The sequence below is a fragment of the Nerophis ophidion genome, linkage group LG04, assembly GCF_033978795.1.
Source record: "Nerophis ophidion isolate RoL-2023_Sa linkage group LG04, RoL_Noph_v1.0, whole genome shotgun sequence".
In the NCBI taxonomy this organism is placed as follows: Eukaryota; Metazoa; Chordata; class Actinopteri; order Syngnathiformes; family Syngnathidae; genus Nerophis; species Nerophis ophidion.
In genome coordinates, this window is record NC_084614.1 from 46,500,500 (window position 1) to 46,515,772 (window position 15,273).

Here is a 15,273-nt window from a genome sequence, read left to right on the forward strand (position 1 = left end):
AGGGGGCGTGGCCTCCAGCTCCACCTGAATTTTGGGAGATTTTCGGGAGAAAATTTGTCCCGGGAGAGGCGCTGAATTTTGGGAGTCTCCCCGAAAATCCGGGATGGTTTGCAAGTATGGACTCAAAGCACTTTACATAGTGAAATCCAATATCTAAGTTACATTTAAACCAGCGTGCGTGGCACTGGGAGCAGGTGGATAAAGTGTCTTGCCCAAGAACACAACGGCAGTGACTAGGATGGCGAAAGCGGGGGTCGAACCTGGAACTCTCAAGTTCCTGGCCAGGCCACTCTGCCAACCGAACTATACCGCCTCGGTATAAAGCGTTCTAATTTTACAAAAGTACAAAAAGGGGAAAAAAGTGACATATATTACATATCCAAGTCTTCCTAAAGTTAAATAAATACAAATTTAAAATGATGAATAGAATATACCGCACCGAGTTTTTGGAACAAAACGTTAACATCATGGTTGGCAACTCTTATTATGGGCCTGCTGCAATGCCAGCGTTCATTATTATTATTGCTCAAACTTCAGCTTTTATTTTTTTATTCTTATTGTTGTTCCGCACGTTTCTCTTATGTCCACTACGAGACGAACCCCCCACATATGTTATACCGTCGAAAAGGTCTTGTTCGCTCCGATGGCACCCTAGAGTCATATGACTTGGTATGTGTCACTTGTTAACCGTTAGTGTGCAGACGTTAACATGTTAGCACGGTAAAAATAAAGTACTAACTTTTTTTTCAAATGTTACACTATTTTCTTGAATTCCGCAGCGATACACCTTGCAGTCACATAACTTGGTATTTGATACAAGCTAACCGTTACCATGTTAACGTTAGTAGGCTAGCATTCCACTATTAAAGTGCGAGCTTTTCAGCTATTTTTGCAACCGTTTACCCGACAGTCATTCAGCGACAATAAAAATGGGGCCCATTACCTCCCTGCATGACACTCAGCATCAAAGGTTGGAATTGGGGGCTAAATCACCAGAAATGATTCCTGGGCGCGGTCACCGCTGCTGCTCACTGCTCCCTTCTTTTCCCAGGCGGTGATCAAGGGTGATGAGTCAAATGCAGAGAATAATTTCAGGTGTGACAATCATTGGTACTTTGACTTTATCTTAACTTTAACCTGGTATATGACACTTGTTACTCTGTTAGCATGCAAATGATAGCATGCTAGCAAACTAACTTAAGTTTGCTAACTTTTTCATCTAATTTTACCATTTTTTTTCTATTTCCACAGCCAGACTTAAACTTTTCTCTCATATAACTTGGTATATAGAACATGCTGACTGTTCTCATTCTATCGTTAGCACACATGCTGAATGTTAGCATTTTTATGTAAACACGCAACTGTTTTAGGCTAGCCCTGTGACTCATTTTGTACAGTTACACCTAAAACTCACGCATTCAGACACTCGGTCTTGCGGCGACCCCCGGCCAGAGGTTCAGAGCACAGACAGCAGGCCCATCGAAATTTCTGCGGGAATTTTCTAGTATCTGGTAGGTAGGTCTTTATTGTCATTGCACAAGTACAACATAACTTTGTTTTCAGCACAAACCCGTTCAACAATAGACAAACACACAGTGTACAGGGTTACAGAACAGGAACGCTGATGGGTCGCCATAAGGCACCTCGTAAATGATGGGAAATAGGCAAATGCTGGGGGAGGATGAGTAAAAAAAATACCTTAGGAGCCCAGTCTGGAGTGGGAAAAATTCTCCATAGCAAAGCACATATTCTTATTACAACATACCACTGGAGACTTGCAACACCTGTAATACTATAGAAGAGTGGTTTTCAACCTTTTTTCAGTGATGTACCCCCTGTGAACATATTTTTAATTCAAGTACCCCCTAATCAGAGCAAAGCATTTTTGGTTGAAAAAAAGAGATAAAGAAGTAAAATACAGCACTATGTCATCAGTTTCTGATTTATTAAATTGTATAACAGTGCAAAATATTGCTCATTTGTAGTGGTCTTTCTTGAACTATTTGTAAAAAAAGATGTAAAAATAACTAAACACTTGTTGAAAAATAAACAAGTGATTCAATTATAAATAAAGATGTCTACACATAGAAGTAATCATCAACTTAAACTGCCCTCTTTGGGGATTGTAATAGAGATCCATCTGGATTCATGAATTTAATTCTAAACATTTCTTCACAAAATAAATCTACAACTTTAATATTTATGGAACATGTCCACAAAAAATCTAGCTGTCAACACTGAATATTGCATTGTTGCATTTCTGTTCACAGTTTATGAATTTACATTCATATTTTGTTGAAGTATTATTCAATAAATATATTTATAAAGGATTTTGGCTATTTTTAGAATATTTAAAAAAAATCTCACGTACCCCCATTTGAGAACCACTGCTATAGAAGATCAATCAATCAATCAATGTTTATTTATATAGCCCCAAATCACAAATGTCTCAAAGGACTGCACAAATCATTACGACTACAACATCCTCGGAAGAACCCACAAAAGGGCAAGGAAAACTCACACCCAGTGGGCAGGGAGAATTCACATCCAGTGGGACGCCAGTGACAATGCTGACTATGAGAAACCTTGGAGAGGACCTCAGATGTGGGCAACCCCCCCCCCTCTAGGGGACCGAAAGCAATGGATGTCGAGCGGGTCTAACATGATACTGTAAAAGTTCAATCCATAGTGGCTCCAAGAAAGCAGCGAGAGTCCCATCCACAGGAAACCATCTCAAGCGGATCAGCAGCGTAGAGATGTCCCCAACCGATACAGGCGAGTGGTCCATCCTGGGTCTCGACTCTGGACAGCCAGTACTTCATCCATGGTCATCGGACCGGACCCCCTCCACAAGGGAGGGGGGGACATAGGAGAAAGAAAAGAAGCGGCAGATCAACTGGTCTAAAAAGGAGGTCTATTTAAAGGCTAGAGTATACAGATGAGTTTTAAGGTGAGACTTAAATGCTTCTACTGAGGTAGCATCTCGAACTGTTACCGGGAGGGCATTCCAGAGTACTGGAGCCCGAACGGAAAACGCTCTATAGCCCGCAGACTTTTTTTGAGCTCTAGGAATCACTAATAAGCCGGAGTCTTTTGAACGCAGATTTCTTGCCGGGACATACGGTACAATACAATCGGCAAGATAGGCTGGAGCTAGACCGTGTAGTATTTTATACGTAAGTAGTAAAACCTTAAAGTCACATCTTAAGTGCACAGGAAGCCAGTGCAGGTGAGCCAGTACAGGCGTAATATGATCAAACTTTCTTGTTCTTGTCAAAAGTCTAGCAGCCGCATTTTGTACCAACTGTAATCTTTTAATGCTAGACATGGGGAGACCCGAAAATAATACGTTACAGTAATCGAGACGAGACGTAACAAACGCATGGATAATGATCTCGGCGTCTTTAGTGGACAAAATGGAGCGAATTTTAGCGATATTACGGAGATGAAAGAAGGCCGTTTTAGTAACGCTTTTAATGTGTGACTCAAAGGAGAGAGTTGGGTCGAAGATAATACCCAGATTTTTTACGGAGTCACCTTGTTTTATTATTTGGTTGTCAAATGTTAAAGTTGTATTATTAAATAGAGGTCGGTGTCTAGCAGGACCGATAATCAGCATTTCCGTTTTTTTGGCATTAAGTTGCAAAAAGTTAGCGGACATCCATTGTTTAATTTCATTAAGACACGCTTCCAACTGACTACAGTCCGGCGTGTTGGTCAGCTTTAGGGGCATGTAGAGTTGGGTGTCATCAGCATAACAGTGAAAGCTAATACCGTATTTGCGTATGATGTCACCTAGCGGCAGCATGTAGATGCTGAAGAGTACAGGGCCAAGGACCGAACCCTGGGGAACTCCACACGTTACCTTAACATAGTCCCAGGTCACACTGTTATAGGAGACGCACTGCATCCTATCAGTAAGATAAGAGTTAAACCATGACAGGGCTGAGTCTGACATACCAATTCGTATTTTGATACGCTCTAATAAAATATTATGATCGACGGTATCGAAAGCAGCGCTAAGATCGAGGAGCAGCAACATAGATGACGCATCAGAGTCCATCGTTAGCAATAGATCATTAGTCAATTTTGCGAGGGCTGTCTCAGTAGAGTGATTTGCCCTGAAACCGGATTGAAAGGTTTCACATAGATTGTTAAACGCTAAGTGCTCATTTAGCTGCTCTGCAACAATTTTTTCGAGGATTTTCGAAATAAAGGGAAGGTGAGACACCGGTCGGTAGTTTACCATGAGGTCAGGATCGAGGTTAGGTCTTTTAAGGAGAGGATGAATAACCGCTTTTTTGAATGCAACGGGAACAGTGCCCGAGGAAAGTGATAAGTTTATAATATTTAGCACTGATGGACCTAATAATACAAAAAGCTCCTTGATAAGTTTCCCAGGAAGTGGGTCAAGTAAACATGTTGTTTGTTTTATTCCATTTACACGTTGTAACAATCCTTCTAATGTTATTTCATCAAAACGAGAGAAACTATTTTGGATATTTGCAGTATCCGCCGTATATACAATCGTATCTGTGTTACTATAACCCAGTTGTAGCTGGGACGCATTGTCTTTAATCTCCTTTCTAATAAGTTCAATTTTCTTATTAAAGAACTTCATAAAGTCATCTGCCGAATGGCTGGAGCTACTGGAAGGAGTCCCTTGTTGGGTTAGCGATGCTACTGTACTAAACAAAAATTTTGGATCGTTTTTATTAATGCGGATGAGATTTGAGTGATAATTAGTTTTAGCTAAGGTAAGCATGCGTTTATAAGTTATTAAACTATCACTCCATGCTTGATGGTGCACCTCAAGTTTAGTCGTGCGCCATTTGCGTTCCAGCTTTCTACATAATAATTTCTGAGCTCTAGTTTCTTCAGTAAACCATGGCGTACGCCTTTTTGGAGCCTTTTTTAACTTCAGCGGTGCTATACTATCAATGGTTTCGCGCAGGGCGTTGTTAAAGTTGTTAGTGAGGTTATCAATAGAGCCCACATACTTTGGGAACGGTGCCATTACCGAGGGCAGTAGGTCCGCAAGAGTCGTCGTTGTGGCAGCATTAATGTTGCGGCTGCTATAGCAGTTATTATTATTATTAGCTTGCCGAACATGAGTCTGAACTTCGAATTTTATAAGGTAATGATCGGACATTACTTTAGTATACGGGAGTATCATAACTTTGGAAACGGTGATACCTCTGACAAGCACTAGGTCTATCGTATTACCGCTGCGATGCGTCGGTTCATTTATTATTTGTGTAAGACCACAGCTATCAATTATAGTCTGGAGCGCCACGCACGGTGGGTCCAATGGGGTATTCATATGGATATTAAAGTCCCCCATTATAATTATATTATCGGCGTGCGTCACTAGATCAGCAACAAACTCTGAGAATTCACTAATAAAGTCCGAATAAGGCCCTGGGGGGCGGTAGATAACGGCCAGGCACAGAGGCAGAGGTGTGGCAGACTTCATAGAAAGCACCTCAAACGATTTATATTTATTATTAAAGTTAGGACTAAAGTTAAAGTTTTCGTTGTATATTAGTGCGACACCCCCTCCCCTTTTGAGGTGACGGGCAATATGCGCATTCGTATAGTTAGGAGGGGATGCCTCATTTATCGCAAAAAAGTCGTCTGGTTTAAGCCAGGTTTCGCTAAGACCGATGACGTTAAGGTTGTTGTCTCTAATGACCTCATTGACTAATAACGTTTTGGGAGACAAAGATCTGATGTTTAGAAAGCCCATATTATAGGTAGTGGGCTGTTTTAAGGAGTTGTTGATAAAATTATCCGTAGTAGCAATATTAATAATGTTGCGTTTATTATGCGCAGTGTACTTAAAATAATTACGACCATATCTAGGAATTGATATGACGGGAATTTTCAGATTGTCTACTTGGCGCTGCGATAAACTGAACGCATCATAATTTGCCACCTCAGTAGAACGCATGTCTAACTCTGACGTAGTCATAGACACAGTAGAAAAAACATTTTGTGAGTTGTGTATTATTCTACGAAAATTGCTATGTGTACAGGGATCATCCAGCCTGGCGCTGGCTAGTTCTAACTTAACTGACTCCATACCCAGGCTAGCAGGCTCTGTAATTGCCTGTGACCGGGCTTGCTCTAGTGCAGTTAGTCAAATGTGGCTCAATGCGAAGTCTATGTTCCGAGACAAGAGGATAGCGCCTTCCTGGTTAGGGTGAAGGCCGTCTCTCCTCAGCAAGCCAGGTTTGCCCCAGAAAGAGGGCCAATTATCAATAAACGTAAATCCCTGTTGTCTGCAGAAGCTATCCAGCCACTTGTTAAGAGAGACTAATCTGCTATATCTCTCATCATTGCCTCTCCCAGGCAGGGGGCCAGAGACAATTACTCGATGCCTGGACATCTTTCTGGCGAGATTACAAGCCCTGGCTATGTTTCTCTTTGTAATCTCTGATGTGAATCTTTTATTTTTTTCTGATGCCGTACATTTAGTTTGGAAGGAGATCAGAAGTTGACTAAAAGACAAAGAAAAAGAGATGTTTCAATTTACTATAGAAAAGATCATATTTGGTGTATTTATGAAACATAACAACGTACAAATGACTATTAATGTTAGTATGTTGCAATATTTTTTTTTCCATCCACACAAATCGATTTCTTAAAGTGAAACCCAAATTCTCATTGGTTTTATGATTTCAAATTATTAATAGAATTTTGGAAAATTGTAAAAAAATAGAAAGTCCTTAAATTATTGTCTTTATTGGAGAAATTAATTAATTACATATTACAGAACTGCTGAATTACTCATTCACGGATGTTATTTTCCTATAAAAGAGGTCAGTGGGTGAATGTATATAATTGAAGACGCTCTGACGTGGGAAAGGAGTAGGATTAAATACGCTTTATGTGTTGTGAAACCGCGCATGACTGCCGTTTTGTTACCCCAGTGATGCAAGAACCAGGAGAGGTGAGAGCAGGCAAGATAACTTTAATACTCATCAAAAACAGAAAATAAAGCAGTCTAGCAAAATTGTTCCAAACATATGTTTCTCATCGAGCACTGAGGAGTGCTGGAGTGTAAACATAAATAGACCTATGTTGATTGGCAGCAGGTGTGGACCGGCTGCCCATCGACGGCAAGTGAGGAGAAACAGTGCTCCGCGGAACAAAACAGGAAATATTACAAAATAAGAGCACTGACGGGAAGTAAATACAAAAACCAGGAAACAAACAGAAATTAAGTGACAGATCGTCACATTATGCTTCTTCCTACTCCTTTTCGGACATGATGTGATGTGAAATGATGTGGGATTGTTTGATGTATTATGTTGTAAGTGTGTTCATGTTCGAAATAAACTAAAAGAAAGAAAGAAAGAAATTTACGTTTTTTTTAAAAACAATTTTTTCCTTCTGCTTCTATTTATATTGTTTCTTGGCATTGATTAAAAAATGTTGTTAATGTTTAAAGACATTGTTTGGAATATTGTAATGTATTAAACGTGCCTTCATTTGTGTGTTTATTGTCAACATACACTGTTTAATTTTTCAACTTGGACAATTTCCTTCACAAATGAAACTCTCAAAAGTCATCCTCATCTTCAAATCTGGAGACAAACACCACTTCAAAAATTACCGTCCCGTCTCCTTTCTGCCACAGTTATCAAAAATATTGAAAAAAATATTTGATAATAGACTTTGTGGCTTCTTTGAAAAGCACAAATTATTATCCGATTTTCAATATGGGTTCCAACAAAATAGGTATACTTCATTAGCCTTAATTGATTTAATTGAGAACATTACTAATGGTATCGAGAAGAATACATTTTTTTTTAGGATTTTTTTATTGACCTGCGAATGGCTTTTGATACCATTGACCACCAGATTTTGGTAAATAAACTGGAAAACTACGGCATAAGGGGATTGGCAGGGAAATGGCTGGAGAGCTACTTAAATGAGAGACAGCAGATTGTTCAGATGGACCAACATCAATCTACACTCATGAATATAACCTGTGGAGTCCCCCAGGGCTCGAAACTGGGACCCACACTATTTATAATATATATCAATGAAATATGTAAAGTATCAACGCTGCTGAAGTTCATCCTCTTTGCTGATGATACTACAATTATATGTGCAGGTGACGACGTGAAGCAACTTCTGACTTCTGTAACTGAGGAGATGATAAAGTTAAAAACTTGGTTAAATACAAACAAATTGTCTCTGAATTTAAAGAAGACCAAAATAATGCTCTTTAGCAATCGCAAAAGTAATATATTGTTATTGATGATACACCAATAGAATATGTTCAACAAAATTATTTCTTAGGAGTGGTAATAGATGAAAATATCTCATGGAAGCCTCATATAAGTTAACTGAGGACAAAAGTTGCTAAATGTGTTGGAATGATGAGGAGATCATGTCATTTATTGAACACCAATGCTCTGCTGTTATTGTATCATTCATTTATTATGTCCTATTTAAACTGTTGTGTTGAAGTCTGGGAACATTGTTATAAATCACATCTACAGCCTTTAGTCACTCTGCAGAAAAAGGCCATCAGGATTGTGTCCAATTTTCACTACAGACATCATTAAAATCCACTATTTATGGACTTAAAGCAACTTAAACTGAACGATGTGATCAACTTTAAAACTGCTCAAATTATGTTTAGGGAATCCCAAATCTCTCTACCATCCAATATACAGAACCTATTCCATGATAGAGATGATCACCATAGTTACAGTTTAAGAGGAAACAACAAATAATATTTGCCTGAATTTAGAACCAGTTTAAAATCAATCAATGTGCATTTCAGTGCGTGGAGTCACTCAGTGGAACAACTTAGGGGACAAGTTAAAAACGTGTTCTAAGATGATTCAATTTAAAACACTGTTTAAAAAAGAAGTACTGAAGAATTACGAGGAGGAAACAGAGTGATGCCCTCAGCCAGGGATGCCGAAAAGGAGGGGTAAAGGAGATGGATTCTAGGGGCCCATGATGGAGGGGGGCCCAGAGAGGCCCCTAATGATGATGAAATTATATGAAATTATGTGGTGGGGGCCCTGTAAAGATTCTTTTAATGAGGCCCACAATCCCTAGTGTCGCCCCTGCCCTCAGCACAGAACGATAGGAGAAAGGTGTATGGTCAGAGAGTGTTTGGGCCTGAGTGTGTGTGTGTGTGTGTGTTTTGTCTCGTCTTGTCTTGTCTCATAGTATTGTTAGTTTACAGGAGTTTTTCTTGTTTTTGTTTATAGAGTATTGTTATAGTATTATATTGATTATGTTAAATGTGGAATGAGTGAGAGGGGTTGGGCTATTATAAGCATCTGCTTCATCCAACCCCTTTTCAAGCCTTGCATAAATATCTTTGCCAACATGTAAAACAAAACAAAAAAACTGTGTTTAGTTGTACTGTGCAGGTTTGAAATAAATATTTCAATTCAATTCAATTAAAAAAAAACACGTATTCTATTCATCGGGTGTATCTACTTCTATTTATGGATAAAACTGCTTTAGAACCTATATTATTCAAGATTACTTTGAGGAAAATCAAATCGATTGTGTACGACAAATCTCCTGAAAATAACATAATTTAACCTCAACGTACGATAGGACGTCACTTCCGGTGCCGCCTAAGTACAGCAGAAAGTGACGTCGACACGTGGGGCTCCGGCAAGCCCGCGCCTACACCTGGAAAGAGGGCGTGGCCATGTCGGGAGAAAACACGGAAGAGAAGCGAGTGGAGGAGAGTTGTTGTTCATGAAGGCTTCCACACGGAGCTGACTGACGTTGGCGGGTTTGTCGGGTGAAAGATGGATGTGCCAGACTCCCCGCGTGGGATTATGGGCCTGCTTCGAACCTTTGACTCCTCAAAGTTCTGCAGTTGGGAAAATATCGGCTCAGGTGGATTTGGACAAGTGTACAAAGTTCGACATGCGCAGTGGCAAACATGGCTGGCCATCAAGTGTCCTCCCTGCCTTCATGTGGGTGACAAGTAAGTGTCTCTGGCTTTCTTTTAAAACACCTTCATTCTTCAACAATATGTCCCTCTTGTCAGCTGTGTTCCACGTTAGCTCGGTGGCGGATACATCGCTACTTTGAATACTTAGAGGAAAGTTCCTGAACACCTACTATGTCGAAGCATGTTTAATACTTTAAAACATCCATCCATCCATTTCTACCGCTTATTCCCTTTTGGGGTCGCGGGGGGCGCTGGCGCCTATCTCCGCTACAATTGGGCGGAAGGCTGAGTACACCCTGGACAAGTCGCCACCTCATCGCAGGGCCAACACAGATAGACAGTATTTGCACTCACATTCACACACTAGGGACCATTTAGTGTTGCCAAACAACCTATCCCAATATTTGTAATATACTGTTAAACAAATCCATCCATCCATCCATTTTTTACCGCTTGTCCCTTTTGGGGTCGCGAAAAAATGTTGAGTGTAAATACTGTTTGTAATGTTGCAAGTCAACACATCAACAACCTCGTCCGAATTTCACATGAATTGAACTTGACATAAAACATATGCAATGGGAAAATGCTGTAAATTAAAAAGGCTGTAGCAGTGGTTCTTAACCTGGGTTCGATCGAACCCTAGGGGTTCGGTGAGTCGGCCTCAGGGGTTCGGCGGAGGTCAAAACACACCTGACTCATTGTGTAAATTAAAACTTTTCCCTATCGCTGTATTACGGATACGGCAACAGCTGACTGATTTGCAAGTGTGTAATTTGTTGTGAGTTTATCCACTCTATTGGTTTTGTTGTTTGAACAAGGTGATGTTCATGCACGGTTCATTTTGTGCACCTGTAAACAAACATGGTAACACTTTACTATGGGGAGCATATTCACCATAAATTAGTTGCTTATTAACATCCAAATTAGTAAGATATTGGCTCTTAACTAGTCATTACTAAGTATCTATTAATGCCTTATTCGACATGGCCTTATTATAACCCTAACCCTCTAACCCTAACCAAATAACTCTAAATTAAGTCTTTATTACTTAGAATATGTTCCCTATACTAAAGTGTTACCAAAAACATATAACTTTGTCTTGAATTTAAAAAAAATATATTTTTTTTTTCGGTGAATGTGCATAGGAAACTGGTGGGGTTCGGTACCTCAAACAAGGTTAAGAACCACTGGGCTGTAGGATCCAAAACAAATGCGAAAATAAAAGGTGAAGTGAATTATATTTGTTTAGCACTTTTCTCTAGTGACTCTATTGTAAGCATTTCACCAATCTCGCGCACTTTGCAAATTATACGTCATTTCCATTGTGCGCAAGCAATTTGCATATCGCAAGACAAGATTTAAGACGAGATTTTGTGGATGGTTTAGTCAGTAACCCTACATTATTTCCATCCATCCATCCATCATCTTCCGATGGTTCATATGGCTCTAATATGTCAGAGATGTACTTTGGCACAAGAAAATACTTCTACACAGGCGGAGCGGCTTTAAAATCTATTCTATGAGCGCCAGGAAGCCAGTGTAGTGACCTAAACCCTGGACTAATATGGTCACATTTCCTGATTCTCGTCAGGACTCAAGCAGCAGCCTTTTTGGATGTACTGCAGCTGCTTTACAGCTTGTTTAGAGAGGCTAATGAGACTGCCATTACAGTAGTCTTACCTGCTGGAGACAAAGGCATGAATCACTGTCTGTTACTCTGATTAAGATATTGTTTATCTGATTTTGGCAATGTTTTTCAGGTGGTATAAAGCTGCTGATGTTATTGACCTAATGTGGCTGTTAAAGTTCAAGTTTGATGAAAGTTTATGAAATAAAATGATAGTGTCCGGGTTACCATGGGAATGTCAATGAGTGCATGTTTTGGTCATTGAACTTTTTCAGGAATGTGATTTTATTCAAGTATATATCACGATATATATTGCTGCCTCCTGCAATAACGACATAAATCTAAATATTTCATTTTGAGTATAAATGATAATAGAACCACCTAGCTGTTGACGTACATGGAAACATTGCATCATTTCCAGTTGTATTGTTTTCTCAAAGCTATTATTATTATCTTTGCTAAATTGCTGTTAATGTCTGATTACTTTCTGTCGTAACATGGTTCTATCTACACTTCCCTTAATAAACACTGATTCTTGTGTTGTTTGGATACTTCACAATCACATTAGTTTTGGGTGGTACATTATTCCTCATTCCCTTTTTTTCCTTAAAAAAATCAATAGTAAAGTAAGTCAACATAAGAAAAAACTACCATTAGCTGTATTTTTAAATCCTTTGGTTGTTGCCTTTAAAGTCCTCCTGCATCCATGGATGTATTTCCTGAATTTGTAAAACAATAACAAAAATGACCCCGCCTTCTGCCCGAATGCAGCTGAGATAGGCTCCAGCACCCCCTGCGACCCTAAAAGACCCCAGTAGAAAATGGATGGATGGATGGATGAATGGACAAAATAAGATTTTTAGATTATAAAAATACCAATGTAATTACTTCAATATCGGCCGTATACTTACACAATACCTAATATCGTTAATATTGATATTTGTTTTGATTCGCCCACCCCTGTCTACGTGGAACAGCTCTCGCTTAGTGATGAGCATGTCTAACTAGGTCCTATGATGTGTGTAATAGTGTTGTTAACTATACATCCGGTTATATATCCAGTTCGAGTGGTGGCCGGTTCTACTATGGCAGTTGCAGTTCCCTCAGTCGATAAGATTCAGCTGTGAATCCTTAGCTTAATCCAGTCTAGACACATAAACTGATTATCGCGCCGAACTACAAATCAGTTGACGATTTTTGTCTTTAAACCGACACCAGAGCCAGGGTTGTCCGTAAAAAGAGTCACGCACTTGTTACGTCACTTACAGTGGGGGAAAAAGTATTTAGTCAGCCACCGATTGTGCAAGTTCTCCCACTTAAAATGATGACAGAGGTCCTTAATTTTCATCATAGGTACACTTCAACTGTGAGAGACAGAATGTGAAAAAAAAATCCAGTAATTCACATTGTCCATCCATCCATTTTCTACCGCTTATTCCCTTTTGGGGTCGCGGGGCACATTGTAGGAATTTTAAATAATTTATTTATAAATTATGGTGGAAAATAAGTATTTGGTCAACCATTCAAAGCTCTCACTGATGGAAGGAGGTTTTGGCTCAAAATCTCACGATACATGGCCCCATTCATTCTTTCCTTAAAGGCCTACTGAAATGAGATTTTCTTATTTAAACGGGGATAGCAGGTCCATTCTATGTGTCATACTTAATCATTTCGCGATATTGCCATATTTTTGCTGAAAGGATTTAGTAGAGAACATCAACGATAAAGTTCGCAACTTTTGGTCGCTAATAAAAAAGCCTTGCCTTTGCCAGAAGTAGCAGACGATGTGCGCGTGATATCACGGGTTGTAGGGCTCCTCACATCCTCACATTGTTTATAATGTGAGCCTCCAGCAGCAAGAGCTATTCGGACCGAGAAAGCGACAATTTCCCCATTAATTTGAGCTAGGATAAAAGATTCGTGGATGAGGAAAAATAGAGTGAAGCACAAAAAAAACCAGCGGCGGCAGTGGGACCGTTTCAGATCTAATTAGACACATTTACTAGGATAATTCTGGAAGATCCCTTATCTACTTATTGTTTTAATAGTGTTTTAGTGAGATTGTAAAGTCATACCTGAAAGTCGGATGGCTGCGGTGAACGCCAGTGTCTCTCAGAGAAGCGAAGGGGGAGCCAAGATCACAGCTGCCTTTTTGAGCTGCAGGAGGAGGTCACGTAATCCACTGAAATCTCCGGTAAGAGCCGACTTAATATCACAATTTACCCATCCAAAAACTTGCTGGCTGACGTAGAGAAACATGTTCGCTTGACCGCTCTGTGTTAAAGCTTCAAAACAAACAAAGAAACGCAGGCTGTGTTTCGGTGCTAAAGGCAGCTGCAATCCACCACTTTCCACCAACAGCATTATTCATTATAGTCTCCATTATTTATTGATTGGTGGAATGTCATGTGGTCAGATGAAACCAAAATAGAACTTTTTGGTATAAACTCAACTCGTCGTGTTTGAAAGAAGTAGAATACTGAGTTGCATCCCAAGAACACCACACCTACTGTGAAGCATGGGGGTGGAAACATCATGCTTTGGGGCTGTTTTTCTGCTAAGGGGACAGGATGATTGATCCGTGTTAAGGAAAGAATAAATGGGGCCATGTATCATGAGATTTTGAGCCAAAACCTCCTTCCATCAGTGAGAGCTGACCAAATACTTATTTTCCACCATAATTTACAAATAAATTCTTTAAAATTCCTACAATGTGAATTCCTGGATTTTTTTTGTCACATTCTGTCTCTCACAGTTGAAGTGTACCTATGATGAAAATTACAGACCTCTGTCATCATTTTAAGTGGGAGAATTTGCACAATCGGTGGCTGACTAAATACTTTTTTGCCCCACTGTACGTAACTGGAGACAAGACTAGACATAGTTAAATAGACCGAGTGTTGGTGAGACTAGGAATTCGTGGACAGTTTATCTTTAAAACAACGCAATAGTCACAACCAGGTCTTCAACTGGAGATTATTTTGATAGTCAACTCGATTAGGCAACGATTATCTTAAAGATTTGTCAATTAGTTGCATAATAAAGTGAATACATATTTAATGGCTCTAATTTTTTCATTGACTTCTAAATGCAGCTTAAGTTGTTTTAGGCGTGTGCTTACTACAACAAAGATGACTAATTCAGACATACATATTTATTTATACTGTCACTGTGCTGCTCATTTAGCTGTTACAAACATTTAAATTACTATTGAAATGTTTATTTAAAAGAAATGGAAGGCATAGTGCTAAAAAAAACAGGTAACCTTGTTAAAGTATTTAAAAACAGTTGAAATAGCAACAATGAAAACCAACAACTAACACAAAATCTAACTTCCACAAAGAAAAAAGCATTTTGTGATGTTTAAAAAGCTGCACACTTTTATATTTACTATTGATTAACTCTTGGCAGTTTAAGCACTCTAATAGAATCAATTTGTATAATATTTATTTGATTAATTCTTAAAATGTTGGCTGTTTAATAGATTGTATGTTGAATCTTATGATACCTCTGCATTGGTGCCTTTCTGTCTGGCTAAAATGATAGTTATTTTTCACACAACTTTGCCTCACTCTTGTTAGTAGAGGTGGGAGCACTAATCAATTTTTTGATTAAACGCAATTCAGACTTGGATGATAATAAAATCGACTTATTTTTTTCAAAATAATAGGGTTGCAATGGGGTGGAAAGTTTCCGG

At 39.2% G+C, this 15,273-nt stretch overlaps 1 protein-coding gene across 1 annotated transcript in view; it reads left to right on the forward strand.

Moving 5' to 3' along the window:
* Window positions 1–9,669: 9,669 nt before the first annotated feature.
* Window positions 9,670–15,273, forward strand: part of ripk4 (receptor-interacting serine-threonine kinase 4) — a 71,025-nt gene continuing 65,421 nt past the window's right edge. The window contains exon 1 of the mRNA XM_061898190.1: window positions 9,670–9,982. Within this exon, the coding sequence (XP_061754174.1) occupies window positions 9,801–9,982 (182 nt within the window). The 5' untranslated portion in view covers window positions 9,670–9,800. The remainder of the gene's footprint in view (window positions 9,983–15,273) is intronic.